The sequence below is a fragment of the Coregonus clupeaformis genome, chromosome 26 (genome assembly GCF_020615455.1).
Source record: "Coregonus clupeaformis isolate EN_2021a chromosome 26, ASM2061545v1, whole genome shotgun sequence".
Classification (NCBI taxonomy): domain Eukaryota; kingdom Metazoa; phylum Chordata; class Actinopteri; order Salmoniformes; family Salmonidae; genus Coregonus; species Coregonus clupeaformis.
The window spans coordinates 42300552-42321641 of NC_059217.1; the positions used below are offsets into that span (position 1 = coordinate 42300552).

The 21090-nt window shown below is 42.7% G+C and overlaps 1 protein-coding gene across 2 annotated transcripts in view; it reads right to left on the reverse strand.

Annotated features, from left to right (window-relative positions):
- Positions 1 to 6730: 6730 nt before the first annotated feature.
- Positions 6731 to 21090, reverse strand: part of LOC121540354 (RNA polymerase II elongation factor ELL) — a 43916-nt gene continuing 29556 nt past the window's right edge. For both annotated transcript variants that reach the window (XM_041849170.2, XM_041849171.1), the window contains exons 7-12: positions 12137 to 12263; positions 10406 to 11030; positions 9942 to 10008; positions 9628 to 9799; positions 9436 to 9480; positions 6731 to 9346 (exon numbers count right to left, since the gene is read on the reverse strand). In XM_041849170.2, coding sequence (XP_041705104.1) covers positions 9230 to 9346; positions 9436 to 9480; positions 9628 to 9799; positions 9942 to 10008; positions 10406 to 11030; positions 12137 to 12263 — 1153 coding nt within the window. In that variant the 3' untranslated portion in view covers positions 6731 to 9229. The remainder of the gene's footprint in view (positions 9347 to 9435; positions 9481 to 9627; positions 9800 to 9941; positions 10009 to 10405; positions 11031 to 12136; positions 12264 to 21090) is intronic.

Sequence of the window (21090 nt, forward strand, 5' to 3'; positions counted from 1 at the left end):
GGACCATGTGCAGTTCCACAAGGGAGGCAGGACCGTCTGCCTGGAGGAGGGCTGTGGAGGGAGCTTCACCCATCATTCAACCTATCTGCAGCACTGCTGCACACACAAAAACTATGAGGCATACTCCTGCCAGTTCTGCAGCTGCATCTGCAGTTTGCGCTCTAATCTGCTGAAGCATGAACGCGCACACACACTCACAACAGCAGGGGGGCGAATCCTGCAACTGAGACACATTCTAGAACAACATAGGACATGCAAAGCTGTGTTCTCCTTGATATGGAATATGACATCACAAACTATCAGGGATATTTTGTTACAAGACAAATTATTTCAATGAATTTAGTTTGTTTAGCTTTTGTAAGACCGTCCACATTGTAAATTAATTTAAATATCAGCAATGATTTATGAAATTATTTATATTTTGTAATCCAAGAGGCCTTAATGACTTGTTGATGATGTTTGTATGGCAATTGGGAGTCAATGGTATGATGACACCAATAAAAAGGCCTAATAATTTAAAAAGCCTTTTCTCATGAATAACTATCTTGCACTCATCGTAAGTGAAGAACGTATCGCTCACTCCACAGCTAGCTTGAAATGTCACCAATGGAGCCATCCAAGAGGTACCTTTTGTATGGCTCAATCGGTTTACAAGTTGTCAAGGAGGGTGGTCACGTGTGTTGCGAAGCAGAGGATCACTGGTTCGTGCCCAGCATGGGGCAATCGGACAGTGGAGGAAGCTAAGCTGTTAACACAGCGTTTCCCAAACTTGGTCCTGGGGACCCCAAAGTGTGCATGTTTAGTTTTTCTGCCCTAGCAGTACACAGCTGATTCAAATAATCAAAGCTTGATGACAGGAAACCCTGTGTTAGCAGCACACTGACCCCAGTTACATATACAGTACAAATCTCATACAAGATTCAACCCTTTAGATTTCCTGTCCAGCCAAAACATTGTTTTCTGTCAAATTCTGGCTCTGTGGTTCCTTATGCTGTACATCAACGTGGTACCTGTAGCTAGATAGCTATGCTGTTGTCCTGGAAGTTGCATGCTGCCATGGATGCGGTTGTCAGGGTAAATCAGGCATCCCCTCTGCATCTCTTTCTTAAACTGGCCTGATCCACCATCCTTTAGCAGCAGCATTTCTATTGAATAAGCCAACTGTTGAGTCTGTGCATATGCATTGACCCATTGTGTAATGATTAACAAATACTTCTGTCATCATGAAGGGCTTTGAGAGGCAAGGATCATATCACCTCTACCTTACCTGCCACCCTAGACCCACTTCAATTTGCTTACCGCCCCAATAGATCCACAGACGATGCAATCGCCATCATAATGCACACTGCTCTATCCCATCTGGACAAGAGGAATACCTATGTAAGAATGCTGTTCATTGACTATAGCTCAGCATTCAACACCATAGTACCCTCCAAGCTCATCATTAAGCTCGAGGCCCTGGGTCTGAAACCCGCACTGTGCAACTGGGTCCTGGACTTCCTGACGGGCCGCCCCCAGGTGGTGAAGGTAGGAAACAACACCTCCACTTCGCTGATCCTCAACACTGGGACCCCACAAGGGTGCGTCCTCAGCCCCCTCCTGTACTCCCTGTTCACCCATGACTGCATGGCCAAGCACGCCTCCAACTCAATCATCATGTTTGCAGACGACACAAGAGTAGTAGGCTTGATTACCAACAACGACGAGACAGCCGACAGGGAGATGATCGTGGACTTCAGGAAACAGCAGAGGGAGCCCCCCCCCATCCACATTGACGGGACCGCAGTGGAGAAAGTGGAAAGCTTCAAGTTCCTCGGCATACACATCACTGAAAAACTGAAATGCTCCACCCACACAGACAGTGTGGTGAAGAAGGCGCAACAGCGCCTCTTCAACCTCAGGAGGCTGAAGAAATTTGGCTTGGCACCTAAAACCCTCACAAACTTTTACAGATGCACAATTGAGAGCATCCTGTCGGGCTGTATCACCGCCTGGTACGGCAACTGCACTGCCCGCAACCGCAGGGCTCTCCAGAGGGTGGTGCGGTCTGCCCAACGCATAACCGAGGGCAAACTACCAGCCCTCCAGGACAGCTACAGCACCCGATGTCACAGGAAGGCCAAAAAGATCATCAAGGACAACAACCACCCGAGCCACTGCCTGTTCACCCCGTTATCATCCAGAAGGCGAGGTCAGTACAGGTGCATCAAAGCTGGGACCGAGAGACTGAAAAACAGCTTCTATCTCAAGGCCATCAGACTGTTAAATAGCCTTCACTTGCACATTAGAGGCTGCTGCCTATATACATAGATTATAAATCACTGGCCACTTTAATAAATGGAACGCTAGTCACTTTAATAATGTTTACATATCTTGCATTACTCATCTCATATGTATATACTGTATTCTATACTATTCTACTGTATCTTAGTCTATGCCGCTCTGACATTGCTCGTCCATATATTTATTTATATATTCTTAATTCTGTTGCTTTACTTAGATTTGTGTGTATTGGGTATATGTTGTGAAATTGTTAGATATTACTTGTTAGATATTACTGCACTGTCAGAGCTAGAAACACAACCATTTCTCAACACCCACAATAACATCTGCTAAACGTGTATGTGACAAATAAAATTTGATTTGGGATTTGATTTGAAATATGGAGGTCATTAAACTGGCCAGTTACGCTTAAACATGACCTACTTTCCCAAATTAGGGTATTGATCTGTGCTACTTGTCTAGAGAACATATCTCAGCCCCATCCTAAGGACTGAGACAAATGAAAGGATTGTGCCTTACTGGCAGACCCATGAACACACAGGCAAGAGAGCCCTTAATCTCTGGTGTGGTTGTAAACATGTCAGGGGCTCTGTAGAGAGGCTGAATAGTGTGTGGTGGTGTTGTATGTTGAGGGGGTTGGCCTAGAGTCCACCAGGAGCAGGGGAAGATGGCAGGCTGCCAAACTGAACTCGCTGACACCCATCCAGCTCCCTGAGCTGAGGCCAACATTCGGACGGGGGCCGAGGCAGCTAAACCTGGCCAACTGGTACACTGTATGGATTTCTAAGATCTTTCACACAGTGAGTCAGATTGCTGCCCCTGGTCACCACTCAGATCCAACTCCTGCCCACACTGCCATGCCAATGCCTTTTTTGGAGCCACATTTCAGTTTCACCCATGAGTGTGGCAGGCAGGAAAACAGTAAACAATCCTGTGGGATACAGTGAAGCTCAACAGAATCATTAAAAAGCACAGCACATACAACCTATGGAATGGTATTCTGATAAGTGTACTTACTGATTGTGTTTTCCTGGCCTTTGCCGTCCATGGATATTGAACAGAATTGAGATTTCTGTGGCTAGGGGTTATAATTGCAGAGTGGAAGTGGAGAAAGTCAAAGTTGCAGGTCCATTATTGATATTCTGAGAGAGCATCTTAGCATATATAACAAGGCAATTAGAAATGCCAGACGGGGTCATTTTTCTAACTTGATCACTAATAATCAGAATCATTTGAGAGTGCTCTTCTCGACCATTGATGGCCTGATAAATCCTACCCCCGTAAACTTTCCTCCACATCTACAGTGGGGGGAAAAAGTATTTAGTCAGCCACCAATTGTGCAAGTTCTCCGACTTAAAAAGATGAGAGAGGCCTGTAATTTTCATCATAGGTACACGTCAACTATGACAGACAAATTGAGATTTTTTTTCTCCAGAAAATCACATTGTAGGATTTTTAATGAATTTATTTGCAAATTATGGTGGAAAATAAGTATTTGGTCACCTACAAACAAGCAAGACTTCTGGCTCTCACAGACCTGTAACTTCTACTTTAAGAGGCTCCTCTGTCCTCCACTCGTTACCTGTATTAATGGCACCTGTTTTAACTTGTTATCAGTATAAAAGACACCTGTCCACAACCTCAAACAGTCACACTCCAAACTCCACTATGGCCAAGACCAAAGAGCTGTCAAAGGACACCAGAAACAAAATTGTAGACCTGCACCAGGCTGGGAAGACTGAATCTGCAATAGGTAAGCAGCTTGGTTTGAAGAAATCAACTGTGGGAGCAATTATTAGGAAATGGAAGACATACAAGACCACTGATAATCTCCCTCGATCTGGGGCTCCACGCAAGATCTCACCCCGTGGGGTCAAAATGATCACAAGAACGGTGAGCAAAAATCCCAGAACCACACGGGGGGACCTAGTGAATGACCTGCAGAGAGCTGGGACCAAAGTAACAAAGCCTACCATCAGTAACACACAACGCCGCCAGGGACTCAAATCCTGCAGTGGCAGACGTGTCCCCCTGCTTAAGCCAGTACATGTCCAGGCCCGTCTGAAGTTTGCTAGAGTGCATTTGGATGATCCAGAAGAGGATTGGGAGAATGTCATATGGTCAGATGAAACCAAAATAGAACTTTTTGGTAAAAACTCAACTCGTCTTGTTTGGAGGACAAAGAGCGCTGAGTTGCATCCAAAGAACACCATACCTACTGTGAAACATGGGGGTGGAAACATCATGCTTTGGGGCTGTTTTTCTGCAAAGGGACCAGGACGACTGATCCATGTAAAGGAAAGAATGAATGGGGCCATTGCTCCCACAGTTGATTTCTTCAAACCAAGCTGCTTACCTATTGCAGATTCAGTCTTCCCAGCCTGGTGCAGGTCTACAATTTTGTTTCTGGTGTCCTTTGACAGCTCTTTGGTCTTGGCCATAGTGGAGTTTGGAGTGTGACTGTTTGAGGTTGTGGACAGGTGTCTTTTATACTGATAACAAGTTCAAACAGGTGCCATTAATACAGGTAACAAGTGGCGGACAGAGGAGCCTCTTAAAGAAGAAGTTACAGGTCTGTGAGAGCCAGAAATCTTGCATGTTTGTAGGTGACCAAATACTTATTTTCCACCATAATTTGCAAATAAATTCATTTAAAATCCTACAATGTGATTTTCTGGAAAAAAAAATCTCAATTTGTCTGTCATAGTTGACGTGTACCTATGATGAAAATTACAGGCCTCTCTCATCTTCTTAAGTGGGAGAACTTGCACAATTGGTGGCTGACTAAATACTTTTTTCCCCCACTGTATGTTACTCCTTGGCAGCGTTATCAGAAAGCACAGCATTGATTTTCACTACTATGCAGACAATACACAACATTACATTTCTGTTTCACCAGAGGATTTTAGCTCCACGGATAAATTATTAGACTGTATTAGTGATTTAAATACTTGGATGGCTCACAACTTCCTCCAGCTAAATCAAGACAAGCCCGAGGTACTTATTGTTGGAGCCAAAGCACAGAGAGAGAATCTGGCCGCACATTTTAATTAATGGGCAATAAAGATAAAACACCAGGTTAAAAACCTTGGTGTCATTTTAGATTCTGAACTCAATTTCGAATCACACATTAGGAACGTGACCAAAATAGCTTTTTACCACCTGAGGAACATTGCCAAGGTATGGCTGTTTCTCTCTGTAATGCTCTCCTGTCTGGTCTACCCAAGAAAGCCATTGGTCAACTGACCAAGACCAGACGGAGAGCACACATTACACCGGTTTTAAGGTCTCTGCACTGGCTGCCTGTGAGTTTTAGAATACATTTTAAGATTCTTCTATTGGTTTTTAAATCAATCCACGATTGTGCACCCCAATACATGTCAGACATGGTAGGTCCCTCAGATTCTCTATCACTGGCCTTTTAACTATCCCAAAGCCTAGGACCAAGAGGCATGGAGAGGCAGCCTTTAGTTACTATGCCCCCAGCCCCTGGAATGGCCTGCCAGAGAACCTGAGGGGGCCGAAACTGTAGAGATATTTAAAAGAGATCTTAAAACACACCTTTTCAGCTTTGCTTTTCCTTAGGGTGCTTTTTAGTCATTCAGTTTGTGTTATTCTTTTATTTTTTATCCTCTTGTTTGTTGTGTAGTAAATATTTCAGTTTTTCTTTTCATAGATTTTTATTAGTTTTTTCCTGTGAAGCATTCCATGTCTGAAATGTGCTGTATAAATAAAGATTGATTTGATAATGTAACCTCTCACACTACACCTCAGTGTTAGCTCCAAATCCAATGGTCTTGATGCTGCACATACAAGCCTTCTCCAGGTTGAAAAAGTATTGGAGACAAACTGAAGTCTATAAATGAAGTACTGCTTCCCCCTAGAGGATTCTGTGTTAACTACTGTACTGCTGTCATCTCTACATGCCATGATGTTGCTTCTTTACAATGGTAAGTAAGCACATAATATTGATCAAGGACAGGTGCGACAAGATACAATGGAAAGAAAACATACATTCCACATACATTTGACTTTTCTATCTAGAAAATATGCTCCAATGATTCATGTCTACAGGCTAAATATAAACTTCCTGCACAATTATTATGGGAAAATCATATTTAGTAATGGGGCAGGAAACGCACTACATTCACCAGTAAAACAAATTATGACATTGGGAAATTAAAGTACCAGGAATGATGTGTAATTTAGAGCTATATGGGAACAGCTATAGAACATGACCTTTATGTTTTCTGTGTATTCAGTAAAATCTCAGGTCAGGACTGATCAGGGGGAGAAATCATGATGTTTGGCCTCTGTATTTAACATTTGTAATTTTTCACAAATTGTCCCCAAAACTCAATTCCGCTTAATTAATGTATCTGTGGTATGTGGGTTTGAAATTCTATACAATAACAATGTGCAACAACTGGCTCAGAATGACCCAAAATAAGGATTTTAAATAATTTTATTGAAATAAAGATCAATTTCAGTACCAGTCCCTTATGGTTTCAAAAAGTGGGCTTTGGGTTTAAGCGCCAACATCCCGACTCTTCTCCAAAGCCATCTCTTTAACAAAACAGCAGCATTTGTAATCATATGAAAACGTATACAACAGGTCATTTGGCACATTCAATTCATACCATGGTGTTCTGTTCTGGCAATTCATACTTAAACACAACTAGCTCCATATCTGAGCAAATGCATTTAACATCTTCATTGATGAAGAGAATGGAGTCAAAGGTGATTTGACCGCAAGAGAAAAGTATACAGTAATCATATCAGAATGTCTCTATAAAACAACTCACAATGAGAGTATGAGACCAGTGATAAGTTGCTTCTTATTTAAAGAGCTCCACATTACTGGGCGATGCCAAGAATGGATTCTGGTCACAAAACATTCACAAGACCCCAACATTCTCTTTCCAGAGGCAATCTGTCAGCCCCAGTAATCAGCATTGTGACGAATGAATCTCTGAGCGTCAGCCATGATGTGTAGTGTTTGGATTTCATGTGTGATGATACAGTAAACTTACATGGAAACATCTGAGCAGAGGCATGTAGATCCCCTTTGAAGTGAATAAGAGCCCCACTCTGATCCTAACCAAAGGCTTGATTACATTTTATAGGGCAATACTGTTGAAAATGACATGTTCAAAATAAATCAACAATTACTGTGAAACGGATTATGCCATTTGGTCAATTCCTGGGAGAGCATCTTGTTTTGGTATTAATGCTGGTCTTACAGTTTCCATATTGAGGTTTAAATCGGGGCTTTGCATGTCCTTCGGCAGCTGTTTCAAGTAAAGATACAAATACTGGTCATTGTAAGACATTCATAAAGCATGCACTGATGGACAAAGTGAAAGTCTCATTTGGACAAAACCCAGGTAAGAGTAATATTTGCAAAAAAAGTGCAGATTTTTCATATTCACATAAAATGGTCAATATCAGAAATGCATTAGATGACTAGACCAAACTTGACTTAAGTGATTGAGAGCTCAGTGACAAACAGTTTCCAAAACATTACAGCTTTTCTGATCATTTCAGGTGTTTTCAGGACACGTTAAAGAGCTGTAATACTTTAGCCTGGCAGATACACAAGAAGAAGAATTTAGTCATCCACTCCACTTGGAAGATGTGAGGCTGGTCCTGGGTTAACATTCATCTTGACAATCACGTTGATGAACAAACACTAGAGGTTGGAAATAAAAAACGCTTGTTTAAGAGCAAATAGTTTACATGGATTAAAAGGGAATTTAAACTACCAATATATTCCACTACACTGAACAGAGAGAAAAGTTACAATAGTAAATGTTGCTGCGTGGGGTATACCAATATCTTCCAATTTATGATTAAACAGACTACATTATGTCAAAGAAGCTGATTATTCCATCTTCCCTGTTTGCATTAGGTGATACAATTTAGGAGGAGAGTGGGTCTTGCAAATTACTGACAGTGAACTGGCTTCTCAACAATTGCGTAGGGAAGCTGAAAACAACCTTGCCCCACAGCAGATGGGCATAGCCAAGTACCATCACTAACTATACGAAAAAACTATAATTACAGTTTTCCACAAAAATACTTTCCCAGCTTGTGTTAACCCTTTATATCATTAAGCTCCTATCATCTGAGGCTGCAGCTGCTCTTGCATGATGTCCTTCTGAACAAGATGTAAGAAAAGCCAAACAGAGGCACCTGAGCCTGACTGGAGATTTTATAGCGTTGTCTTTATTAATTGATGGGGATAGTTGTATCTCTTTAAAAAGAAACAAATTATGAACAGCAACAGATGGACAATTTGATGGCAGCTTTTGCATAAAATACTGGCTGACATTCAAGATGAAGACAAAAACAAGAGACACTGCTGTGTAGTACTGATTGAGGAGTGTAAAATTATAACATAACTTGTTACCCCTATGTAAGTCCAAAAAGAAAAAAATAAATTAAAAAAGAAAACATAGTAAAATAGTTCAACATCAGAACCTTCCATTTCAATATATGGGAAAAAACGTGATATCACATAATCCATTTTTTTTTCTCTCAAACTATTTGCATTTGGCTTAAGATCTGCCGACTCCATTTCAGTGTTACCACCACCCCCCAGTCTACAAACCAGGAAAGGCTGTTTGGAGATCTCCAAAGAATGTGGATTTTCCATTTCTACTCTGAGAAATCTCTGTGCACTAACGTGGGACTGAGAGTATGAGAAACACCCCACAAAGCTTTTCCGGATGCAGTGTAGCTACACAGAGATCTGGCCAAACATGCCACAGTCTTAAAAAAAGAAAAAATATAATGTGGTCTGCTTTGTCCTCACTAGTGCTTTTGGCCCCAATGAGGGGAATACTCCCTTCATGGCATCTTTAACAAGTACTTTTAGAGCAAGCAGAATCCAGTTTCTCTTTCTCTGTCTGGTTTCCAGAGAGAAAGAGAAAACAATGTCAAACTAGTGCCAGTTATGAAGTTGCTGATGATCATACTCTGCTATAAGTTTCTTTATATGTGCCAGTTTGTTGTGTAGATATTCACAGCGGTTCTTCTCTTGGCTATAGTTTCGATTCGTCTGTGAGGGAAAGAAAAACAATCAGTATTTGTTGAAAAATGACCTGAGCAGCTTTATGAGAAAAATATGATCCCAGATGCAAAGCTTACCTTTTTTATTTTACGATACTCTTGGAGTATCTGATTGTGGATTGTCTGTAAAAGAAAAGTCAAAATGACAAAACAATTAACAACATTTTTATCCTGAAGCTGAACATTAGAACAAAAAGAACTCAGGACAGCACCATAGCGCAGCTGAAGTGCTTAGGCAGAACAGTAGTCAGCATGCTCCAGGGGGCGTACCTTGTACTGGTCTGTGCCTTGTTGGAGCTGCTTGAGCTCAGTGTCCAGCACAGTGAACTGTCGAGTGATGCCCTCTATCCGAGCGTGGAGGCCCCGGTACTCACTGTACTCAGTATTAAAGTCATTCTTGTAGGTCTGACGCTGCTCGGAAGACCCAATCACAGTATACTTCCTGTTCAGAGGAAAAAGAACACAGAACTAAGAAAGAGGAGTGATTCAATTGCGCACTTTCCATGTCGTCAGAATTGGTTACTGGAAACAAAGTCATTTCATTATACATGTTTGTGGTTTTGTAAGAGGAAGGAAGCGCTTACGATAAATAGTCTGCCATCTCAGTCGATGACGAAGGAACACTGGTGTTGTTGCACATTCCATTGAGATCTGAAAGGAAGCACAAGGTGACTTTGTAAGATAGCCTTGAAAACCTTTCTCCATTGAAGCCGATCCATGAAGACTCACTATTCATTATCACTTACATCAGTCAGAGCTTCCAATCACAAGAACGCAGACTGCAGTAATCTAGGTATAGCGTTCATACATACATTTTATCAATTCATTTCAATTGGGACAAATCAGATGTGTGAAATATAAGGATGAGTATGTGTTGTCTTTCCATTGTGCAAAATGTCTGATGAATTACCTGGTTTAAAATTCATGAGCTGAAATCATGCTTAGCAGTAGAGGTCCCCAATTTTTCCAATCGGTCACCTAATTTAACTGAGTACCAATGTGATGACTACAAACAATGACTATAGATCTCTATACTATGACAACTCACCTGTGCTCCTGTGTGGAATACTGCTGCTCTTCAGGTTGTCAGGGCAGGAGGTGATGATGTCACAGGCCTTTCTTGGTTCAGGAACTCGCTCCTCGACTACCTTCCTCTCCTTTTCTCTTTCCCTCTCCCTTCCTCTCTCCTTGGACTTTTCCTTGTCTTTGTGTTTTTTGGACTTCTTCTTGGACTTGCCGTGCAGGGAGGGCGAGGAGCTCTTGCCGTGCAGGGAGGGCGAGGAGCTCTTGCCTCGGGGACCGTCGAGGCCCGTGTGTCTGGGGGACGAGGGGCCCAGGCTTGGTACGGACAGTGCTGCAGGCCCAGAGAAGACGGGTGGCTGGCTCAGCCTCTCGGCCACGGCTGCCTCCTGGCCCTCACAGTCCCGGCCATTGTGGCTGGAGTCGTTGCTGACGTCGGAGAGTGGGTCGAAAGGCCGGGGGATGTCCAGCAGGGGGAGCTGGGAGCTGGACGTCACACCGTCTCCCACTGACCCAACCACGGCCCCGCTCACCTCCTTCCCATTAGAGGAACTCAGCTTGCCATTTATTGGTCCTGCTGCCTTGTTGGCAAGGTGTGATATCCTGGGCTTTTTGTTGGCCAGTGGATCGATGAAATCCGCAGCCGGCCGTTTCTGGCAGAAACAGAGTTTGAGGCACAAAATAAAACTGGGAATGTGGACTCATTTCCCCTCTAAGGATTCTGAGAAAAACTATGAGCTATAGTTTCTATTAATGACACATCAAGATAAAGAATATATACAAAAATCCTGAGAATTAACTTATGGAAATGAGCAAAAATGAAGTTAATGTGTTGTGCTGGTGTGAAGCAGAGAAGGTCAGAGTGAAAGGGAACTCAGCTACACTGGGTGTATGATGACTGTGTCCTTTCCACACAATGCATGGTATTGTATTACTAGCAGACTTCAATTGACCCTGCATACACTAACAACTTTAGAAGTGGCTGACCTAATCACAGTGGAGCAGGAGGTCCTTGGTTCTGAAATAACACTAGGCCCAGTTTGAAGCCCTGTGGACCTGCACGGCTCCTTAACCTGTTTAGTTTGGCAGAACTCCTCGAACGTCTCTCACTAAGCCAGACTGGCCACATACACAACTGCTCCGCTGTGGGTTTCTGTTTACAGCTAGTGTTCCAAAACTTCCTATTTTCAACACCACTGCGCGTTTGTGTGTGTACGAAGGAGGGGGAGACTGGAGTGTGTATTTTCTAATGTGTAAGGGAAAGGACATGAGGTGTCTGAGGTGAAAACCCAGAGGGGAAGGAGCTAATAATAAAATCTACAGTAACTCCACAGATAGAACAATGAGATAGATATTTCACTGGATGTATAAATGCTCCTTGCTTGTTCTGCCCACTATGACTAATTTGTTCCCATTGGAAATGACAAGCTGTGGTCCATCTTGGTTTAGTTATAAACATCTTTGGCAACTCCTCCTAATGGGCCCACAAACAGTGGAAGGCCCTGTGAGGACGCTTTGTGAGGAGGAGGTGGAGAAGAATAAGGGGGCGGAGGCGCGTGTAGCTCAGTTGGTAGAGCACGACGCTTGCAACGCCAGGGTTGTGGGTTCGATTCCCACGGGGGACCAGTATGAGAAAAAAGTATGAAAATGTATACACTCACTACTGTAAGTCGCTCTGGATAAGAGCATCTGCTAAATGACTGAAATGTAAGAGGAGAAGAAAGTGGAGGAAGAAGAGGAGGAAGAAGAGGAGGCTCACCTGCAACGGGGAGCTGCTGGCCAGCTCTTTGGGAGGGCTCACTGGGAGTGGGACCTCAGCTGGAGGTGGCGGAGCCACTGTGGTGGTGGTCATGCTCGGAGTCTGACTTTGGGCCTGACTCATTTTCCTAAAACAAAGCAGGTCACAGAAGCCGAGTCACCATACAGAGAGACATAAATAATACATTGCTGAGAGCACAAAATTCAGACATTCATTATTTGGGGAAAAACGTCCAGAGTTTGGGTTAAATCTACTGCTGAAGTAGGTCGAGGCACATTGGGCCATACTTGCGAACATTAGAAAAATGTTAAGTTAAAACTTTCTCCGTCTCAAAATGCGCATCAATCAATTAAAATCATCAACATAGTTGGACTTGATCAAACGCTACATGTTAACTGTTCCCATTACATAACCTGGCACATTTAATTAACCCTATGCTAACCTGAGCAGGTGGCAGTGATTATTTCCTGTAACAAATTCTCCATCAGCCTATTAAAGATCTTATATTTTATCACCAACCAATGGCATTTCTTAAAATAGGTCAAATTGACCACCAGCAGGATATTTTAAACCTCCAGATTAAAGTGTAGAGTGACAATATAGCATGATGCATTCTTAACTAGGCTACTAGCTACTAACGTTAAACAAAATTAAAAAGGCAAGTTTTCACATATAGGCCTATGACAAAATCCCATGTTTTTGCTAATCCGTTTAACACACATCCATGTGCTTTTGCAGAAAAAAGATAAAGGTCTATACAACATTTAAGTTTACTGCACATCGGAAGAAAAAAAAAGTAGAAGAGCCTTACGGCCTTTTCAAATAGCTGTCATGTACAGTGCCTTGCAAAAGTATTCATCCCCCTTGGCGTTTTTCCTATTTTGTTGCATTACAACCTGTAATTTAAATTGAATTTTTTTGATTTCATGTAATGGACATAAACAACATAGTCCAAATTGGTGAAGTGAAAAACTTGCTTCAAAAAATTAAAAAATTAAAATACCGGAAAAGTGGTGCGTGCATATGTATTCACCCCCTTTACTATGAAGACCCTAAATAAGATATGGTGCAACCAATTACCTTCAGAAGTCACATAATTAGTTAAATAAAGTCTACCTGTGTGCAATATAAGTGTCACATGATCTCATATATAATATATATATATATATATATATATATATATATATATACACACATACACTGCTCAAAAAAATAAAGGGAACACTTAAACAACACAATGTAACTCCAAGTCAATCACTTCTGTGAAATCAAACTGTCCACTTAGGAAGCAACACTGATTGACAATACATTTCACATGCTGTTGTGCAAATGGAATAGACAACAGGTGGAAATTATAGGCAATTAGCAAGACACCCCCAATAAAGAAGTGGTTCTGCAGGTGGTGACCACAGACCACTTCTCAGTTCCTATGCTTCCTGGCTGATGTTTTGGTCACTTTTGAATGCTGGCGGTGCTTTCACTCTAGTGGTAGCATGAGACGGAGTCTACAACCCACACAAGTGGCTCAGGTAGTGCAGCTCATCCAGGATGGCACATCAATGCGAGCTGTGGCAAGAAGGTTTGCTGTGTCTGTCAGCGTAGTGTCCAGAGCATGGAGGCGCTACCAGGAGACAGGCCAGTACACCAGGAGACGTGGAGGAGGCCGTAGGAGGGCAACAACCCAGCAGCAGGACCGCTACCTCCGCCTTTGTGCAAGGAGGAGCACTGCCAGAGCCCTGCAAAATGACCTCCAGCAGGCCACAAATGTGCATGTGTCTGCTCAAACGGTCAGAAACAGACTCCATGAGGGTGGTATGAGGGCCCGACGTCCACAGGTGGGGGTTGTGCTTACAGCCCAACACCGTGCAGGACGTTTGGCATTTTCCAGAGAACACCAAGATTGGCAAATTCGCCACTGGCCCCTGTGCTCTTCACAGATGAAAGCAGGTTCACACTGAGCACATGTGACAGACGTGACAGTCTGGAGACGCGGTGGAGAACGTTCTGCTGCCTGCAACATCCTCCAGCATGACCGGTTTGGCGGTGGGTCAGTCATGGTGTGGGGTGGCATTTCTTTGGGGGCCGCACAGCCCTCCATGTGCTCGCCAGAGGTAGCCTGACTGCCATTAGGTACCGAGATGAGATCCTCAGATCCCTTGTGAGACCATATGCTGGTGCGGTTGGCCCTGGGTTCCTCCTAATACAAGACAATGCTAGACCTCATGTGGCTGGAGTGTGTCAGCAGTTCCTGCAAGAGGAAGGCATTGATGCTATGGACTGGCCCGGCCGTTCCCCAGACCTGAATCCAATTGAGCACATCTGGGACATCATGTCTCGCTCCATCCACCAACGCCACGTTGCACCACAGACTGTCCAGGAGTTGGCGGATGCTTTAGTCCAGGTCTGGGAGGAGATCCCTCAAGAGACCATCCGCCACCTCATCAGGAGCATGCCCAGGCGTTGTAGGGAGGTCATACAGGCACGTGGAGGCCACACACACACTACTGAGCCTCATTTTGACTTGTTTTACGGACATTACATCAAAATTGGATCAGCCTGTAGTGTGGTTTTCCACTTTAATTTTGAGGGTGACTCCAAATCCAGACCTCCATAGGTTGATACATTTTTGTGTGATTTTGTTGTCAGCACATTCAACTATGTAAAGATAAAAGTATTTAATAAGATTATTTCATTCATTCAGATCTAGGATGTGTTGTTTAAGTGTTCCCTTTATTTTTTTGAGCAGTGTATATATACACACACACACCTGTTCTGAAAGACCCCAGAGTCTGCAACACCACTAAGCAAGGGGCACCACTAAGCAAGGGGCACCACTTAGCAAGGGGAACCACTAAACAAGGGGAACCACTAAGCAAGGGGCACCACCAAGCAAGGGGCACCACCAAGCAAGGGGCACCATGAAGACCAAGTTGTGGAGAAGTACAGATCAGGGTTGGGTTATAAAAAATATCAGAAACTTTGAACATCCCACGGAGTACCATTAAATCCATTATTAAAAATGGAAATAATATGGCACCACAACAAACCTGCCAAGAGAGGGCCGCCCACCAAAACTCACGGACGAGGCAACATTAATCAGAGAGGCAACAAAGAGACCAAAGATAACCCCGAAGGAGCTGCAAAGCTCCACAGCGGAGATTGGAGTATCTGTCCATAGGACCACTTTAAGCAGTACACTCCACAGAGCTAGGCTTTACGGAAGAGTGGCCAGAAAAAAGCCATTGCTTAAAGAAGAAAATAAGCAAACATGTTTGGTATTCGCCAAAAGGCACGTGGGAGACTCCCCATACATATGGAAGAAGGTACTCTGGTCAGATGAGACTAAAATTGAGCGTTTTGGCCATCAAGGAAAACGCTATGTCTGGAGCAAACCCAACACCTCTCATCACCCCAAGAACACCATCCCCACAGTGAAGCATGGTGGTGGCAGCATCATGCTGTGGGGATGTTTTTCCCAGGGAATGGGAAACTGGTCAGAATTGAAGGAATGATGGATGGCGCTAAATACAGGGAAATTCTTGAGGGAAACCTGTTTCAGTCTTCCAGAGATTTGAGACTGGGACAGAGGTTCACCTTCCAGCAGGACAATGACCCTAAGCATACTGCTAAAGCAACACTTGAGTGGTTTAAGGTGAAACATTTAAATGTCTTGGAATGGCCTAGTCAAAGCCAAGACCTTAATCCAATTGAGAATCTGTGGTATGACTTAAAGATTGCTGTACTCCAGCGGAACCCATCCAACTTGAAGGATCTGGAGCGGTTTTGCCTTGAAGAATGGGCAAAAGTCCCAGTGGCTAGATGTGCCAAGCTTAGAGACATACCCCAAGAAACTTGCAGCTGTAATTGCTGCAAAAGGTGGCTCTACAAAGTATTGGGGGGGGGGGGGTTATCCTTTGTCTTATCTCTTGTTTGTTTCACACAAAAAAAGATTTTGCATCTTCAAAGTCGTAGGCATGTTGTGTAAATCAAATGATACAAACACCCAAAAATCCATTTGAATTCTAGGTTGTAAGGCAACAAAATAGGAAAAATGCCAAGGGGGTGAATACTTTTGCAAGCCACTGTACCATCATCATCGCATCCTGGTGATACACACTGCCAAAGAGGTTGACTAAAAAGACAGTACACATTAAAAGGAAAAATCCAACAAAAACACTGTACATTAAAGGAATGTGTGGTTAAATAACACTAATATGTAAGAACAATATGTTTGGTGAACAAATGTTTCATTTTGGCATTATAATAAAGTTGGTAGCAACATGGAAAATCGTTGTGGAAACCTATTGCAGCTCAAGTCGATTACAAAACAATCCACAATGCAATGCTCTCTCTATGGGCTGGCTGGCTAGTTAGGTAGCTAGCTAGCAAATGTAGCTACACACAATAATACCAAAGACAATATCAGCATGTAAAGTAGCTAGTTAGTGCAATTTGTTTAGGCGATTGTACAGCTATCAATTTAGAAGTCCACACTCTCACCATGTTTAACCTGCAGATAGATGTGCCTCACAGAGTGGAGTCCAACATTCGCAACAGCAGATATACTTTTGAAGAGATGGGAAATGTTGCCCATGCTACGCAGGGTTGGCAAAAAATTATGTCTGCTACAATTTCCACTCAGAACCTGCCCAACCGGCCTGAAAACTAGCCCATTTGTTTTTCCCAGCAAGAGAGGAGTTGCCATATGAATACAATAAACCCTTTTTTGACAACGTTACCAAGCCAATTAAAAAATATCGTAACTTGTAACGACGTTAGAAAAGCAAAATATAGTTTTTCTCAAAAGAATAATTACTGCGAGCTATGACATTAAGTAATAAAGGAATTTGAATATGTCGCAGAAGAAAATAATTTGCCCTTATTAAACTCGCCAGATCATTTTCCATCAATGGATGTCGCTTTAACTCGTTTGACTGCTATGTTTAAGCAATAAGGCACAAGGGGGTATGGTATATGGCCAATATACCATGGCCATGGGCTGTTCTTAAGCATGACGCAACACAGAGTGCATGGATACAGCCGTTATCCGTTACCACAAACCCCTGGGGTGCCTTATTGCTATTATAAACTGGTTACCAACATAATTAGAACAGTAAAAAGTAATGTTTTGTCATACCTGTGGTATATGGTCTGATATACCACGGCTTTCAGCCAATCAGCATTCAGGGCTCAAACCAGATTTATAATTGTAAATAAATTCCCTTTGCGCATATGCATAACTATAGATAAAGCCGACAAGAGAGTTTGAGTGATGAAAGTTGGACAGAGGATCTTGAAATCTCTGAGCAAGAAACACTTGATGAACATGAAAAAAAACTAATGCTAGGCGATTTTCTGGCAATTGTGCTGTTATTACATGCCAGATGTTAAGACTACAAACCATTATAAAATGGCCCATTTGCAAGATTGACTTGTCATTTCAATAGGCATAGGCTACAGACTAAAATCTGGGTTTATGATTGTAATTCAACTTTGCCATTGTTTGCTTGGATAAAGGCAGGTAGCCTACAGCCCCTGATAGGCCTACATCTAATTTCAGATAGTCTACAGTAGCCTAGACAAGATGTAGGCAAGATGTAAACTGAACGATTTAGCAGCTTGCTTAGTTCAAATTAACAGACACATTTATTCAACATTAATAGCGAGGCGATTGAGGTAGGAAGTGCTTGTTTCCCCCAATACCCTGCTGGAATAGGCTACTGAGAATGGGCTCTTAATTTAAAAATCTGTGAATTAAATATTAATAATATATATATATGAAGTGAAAAAGCTTGTCAACAACAGCCAGTATTTAAATGTTTTAACTTGTAGCCTAATCTGACTAATGTTACGTCAATCTAATGTGTTCTAACAACTGATCGGCAATTGCGATAGAGCTTTGATAGCTTCCAATTTAATTAACTAAACATGTCCACGAATAATTGCATCATAAGACAAGGCTACAACAACAATAAACTGAAGTTATAGGCTATTTATTAAATTGTTTTGCCAGCTTCAGGTAGGCTACACAAGTGGCACAAATTGATTTGCAATGACTCCAGTGATATCGTCATTTCAATATATTTATTGTATCAAATGGTAGCCCACAATGGCATATAAATTAATAGGCTACTTGATGGCCAACAGAGGCACATTTCTACTCGGGCAGCACCCGAGACCCAAGAATTGAGGATGCGTAAAACCCTTCGCTTTATATTGTTTTCCATAAGCAAAGTCGACATTAGAATGAACTGAATTTAGCGAAATTTTTGAATGCGTTCTAGAGCGCCTAAAGTCGTTTTCCTGTGCTTTGTCGACTTATTTCTTGATGTGCATCAGTTCTAGAGTGTTAATATGGTTTTATGGAAATGTGTTGGGAAATAGGTGTCTCCATAATGACAACGTGAACGCGATTGGTCGACAGTCTGCTGGGTGGGGCGTTATACGTTCCTTCATTCATTGAATTCCTATCTCCTTTCTATAATATCTCTGGCAACGGCACCATGCAATGCACCTTGGAATAAAGAGGCAGACACATAGGAAAAACATGCTAGATCCTGCGTTACATTTCACATTTCCAGAGGTAGGAATATCGCAAAAATATGATCAATGGCTCATTCGAAAATTATGGCATCGGCCAGTATTGAAATTTGACATGCATGATAGACGTTTTCGCGATCTACAACTTTCAGTGTTGTGAAAGAGACTTCATCACAGTGCTACATCCGGACGGATTTGTGCCTGCTTGAACGCCAATAACGCAGATACACATGAAAACATTAAATGACCCAGGGAATCGATACATCAGAGATGCACAAAAACAACATTCAAAATGGGTGAACCTTTCCTTTATCCGTGGGTTTGAACCCTACCCTCACGTCAAAACATTTTTGTTAAGGAAAACACTGTTCACTGCTGGTCCTCGATTCAAACAGCGCATATGAGACGAAGTGGATGATTATAATTACGCATATTAAATATTGTACATGTAAGTGTTGCCTACATGTTTATGTACTATAGCAGCGATTATTATTTATGTAACAGTGCCAGTAGCCAATGTGTCAGCCTGCAAGAGGGAGTTCAACAAGAACATCCTCATTAAATGTATTCGTAACCTTCATTTACAATATTTTGGCTCCACTTCTCTTCTCAACACAATAAATGTAATTCTACATTTTAAAGGGGGGGAAAATTAATGTGATATTCAAACCCTTGCCATAATCTGCGACAATTACGTGGAGATAGGCACTACACAGAGAGCTATTTGAACAAGTGTTGGATCACATCCAAGTACGTCAACGAGTTTAATTGGCTGATATGGAATTTGAATCAGATATAATCACTGCCAGCTGTGCAGGTTAGCACAGAGCTAAGTCTGCCAGGTTATCTGAGGGGAACAGCTAACATATAGCGTGTGATCACGAGCAACTACTTTGACGGTTTTAATTGGCTGATGCGCATTTTGAGATGTAGAAAAAGTTTAAACAAACCTTCTCTAATGTTCACAAGTAGAGCCCCATTTAGTTGGCAAGTCTGCAATGAAACTAGTGCTAGGTGGTTGTCTTAATGCATAGCGCCAACTCCAAGTTTAACTCTATTCCCTGTTCCAATGGACCTGTGACATATTGGCACATGACCGCATTAAGGTGGCCTTGCACTACATTCTGTTATTTCCCTAATCTCAATGCCATTTAGTCTCAGACAGATGCAAATAAAACAGACCTGGTTTAACACAAGTCAGACATCATAAACAGATCTCTGACAAAGCCTTGGGTGAGATGCTAAGTTGCAGCTGAATAAAAAGAGTATACAAAGGGTGTGTAATGTGTACATAAACAGAATATTATTTGTGTATGTTGGTAGAGGAGTGTTGACAGTAGGGGGCAGTGGGATACACCGGGGAAATCTCCAAACCCCCGAGAGAGAGAGAGAGAAGGAGAGACAGAGAGATATGGTTAGAGCAGACTAGGGGAAAGGCTGGCTGCTGTGCTGTGGTCAAGTCGCAACTGAAGCCTAACAAGCCCAGGCCTGGACCTTGGACCAGTGCCACCTCAAACATGGATCAGCATGTGCTGGAACAGTGTTGCATCACAGGCCTTCAGATCATTTTGCTGCACTACTCTTGCGTGACTACGGCTGGTGTTTAAACTTTAGGGGAGGGAGGGTGGTCAGCTCATAAGGTAGCCAAGCTCAAAGTCCAGTCCAGAAATCGGTATAAATATATTATTTTGGGATAACTTCCACAGAAACATTTAATAATTGAGAGTGTGAAATATTCCCTGCTATACTGAGTCCAACAACTTTGGGTCAACTCAGTAAACCCAGCTAAGCGCCTGTTCTAAATTTAGCTGGGATGTGCATTTCCTTACTGCCCCAGATCTTGAGAAACCAGCTTTTTCCACTGGGTCCCACCAAGAAAAAAAGACAGCTAGTCCTGTCAAAAAAACAGGGCCGAGGGAAAACTGAGGGCAGGGATCCACACAGAGAGAGCAGTGCCTGGTTTCAGACTACAATCTACTATTCCTGAGCATATTTGGAATTCTATGGAAGTTTGTTTAAACCAACACACAAAGCTGAGGTGATAAACTTCAGAAACCAATGTGGGGATGATTCCATTATTTACATTTACATTTTAGTCATTTAGCAGACGCTCTTATCCAGAGCGACTTACAGTTAGTGAATACATCTTTTTTTTTTTTTTTTATACTGGCCCCCCGTGGGAATCGAACCCACAACCCTGGCGTTGCAAACGCCATGCTCTATCAACTGAGCTACATCCCTGCCGGCCATTCCCTCCCCTACCCTGGACGACGCTGGGCCAATTGTGCGCCGCCCATGAGTCTCCCGGTCGCGGCCGGCTGCGACAGAGCCTGGATTCGAACCAGGATCTCTAGTGGCACAGTTAGACCACTGCGCCACTCAGGAGTACCATTATTGCTGGTTTATGCCGCTGG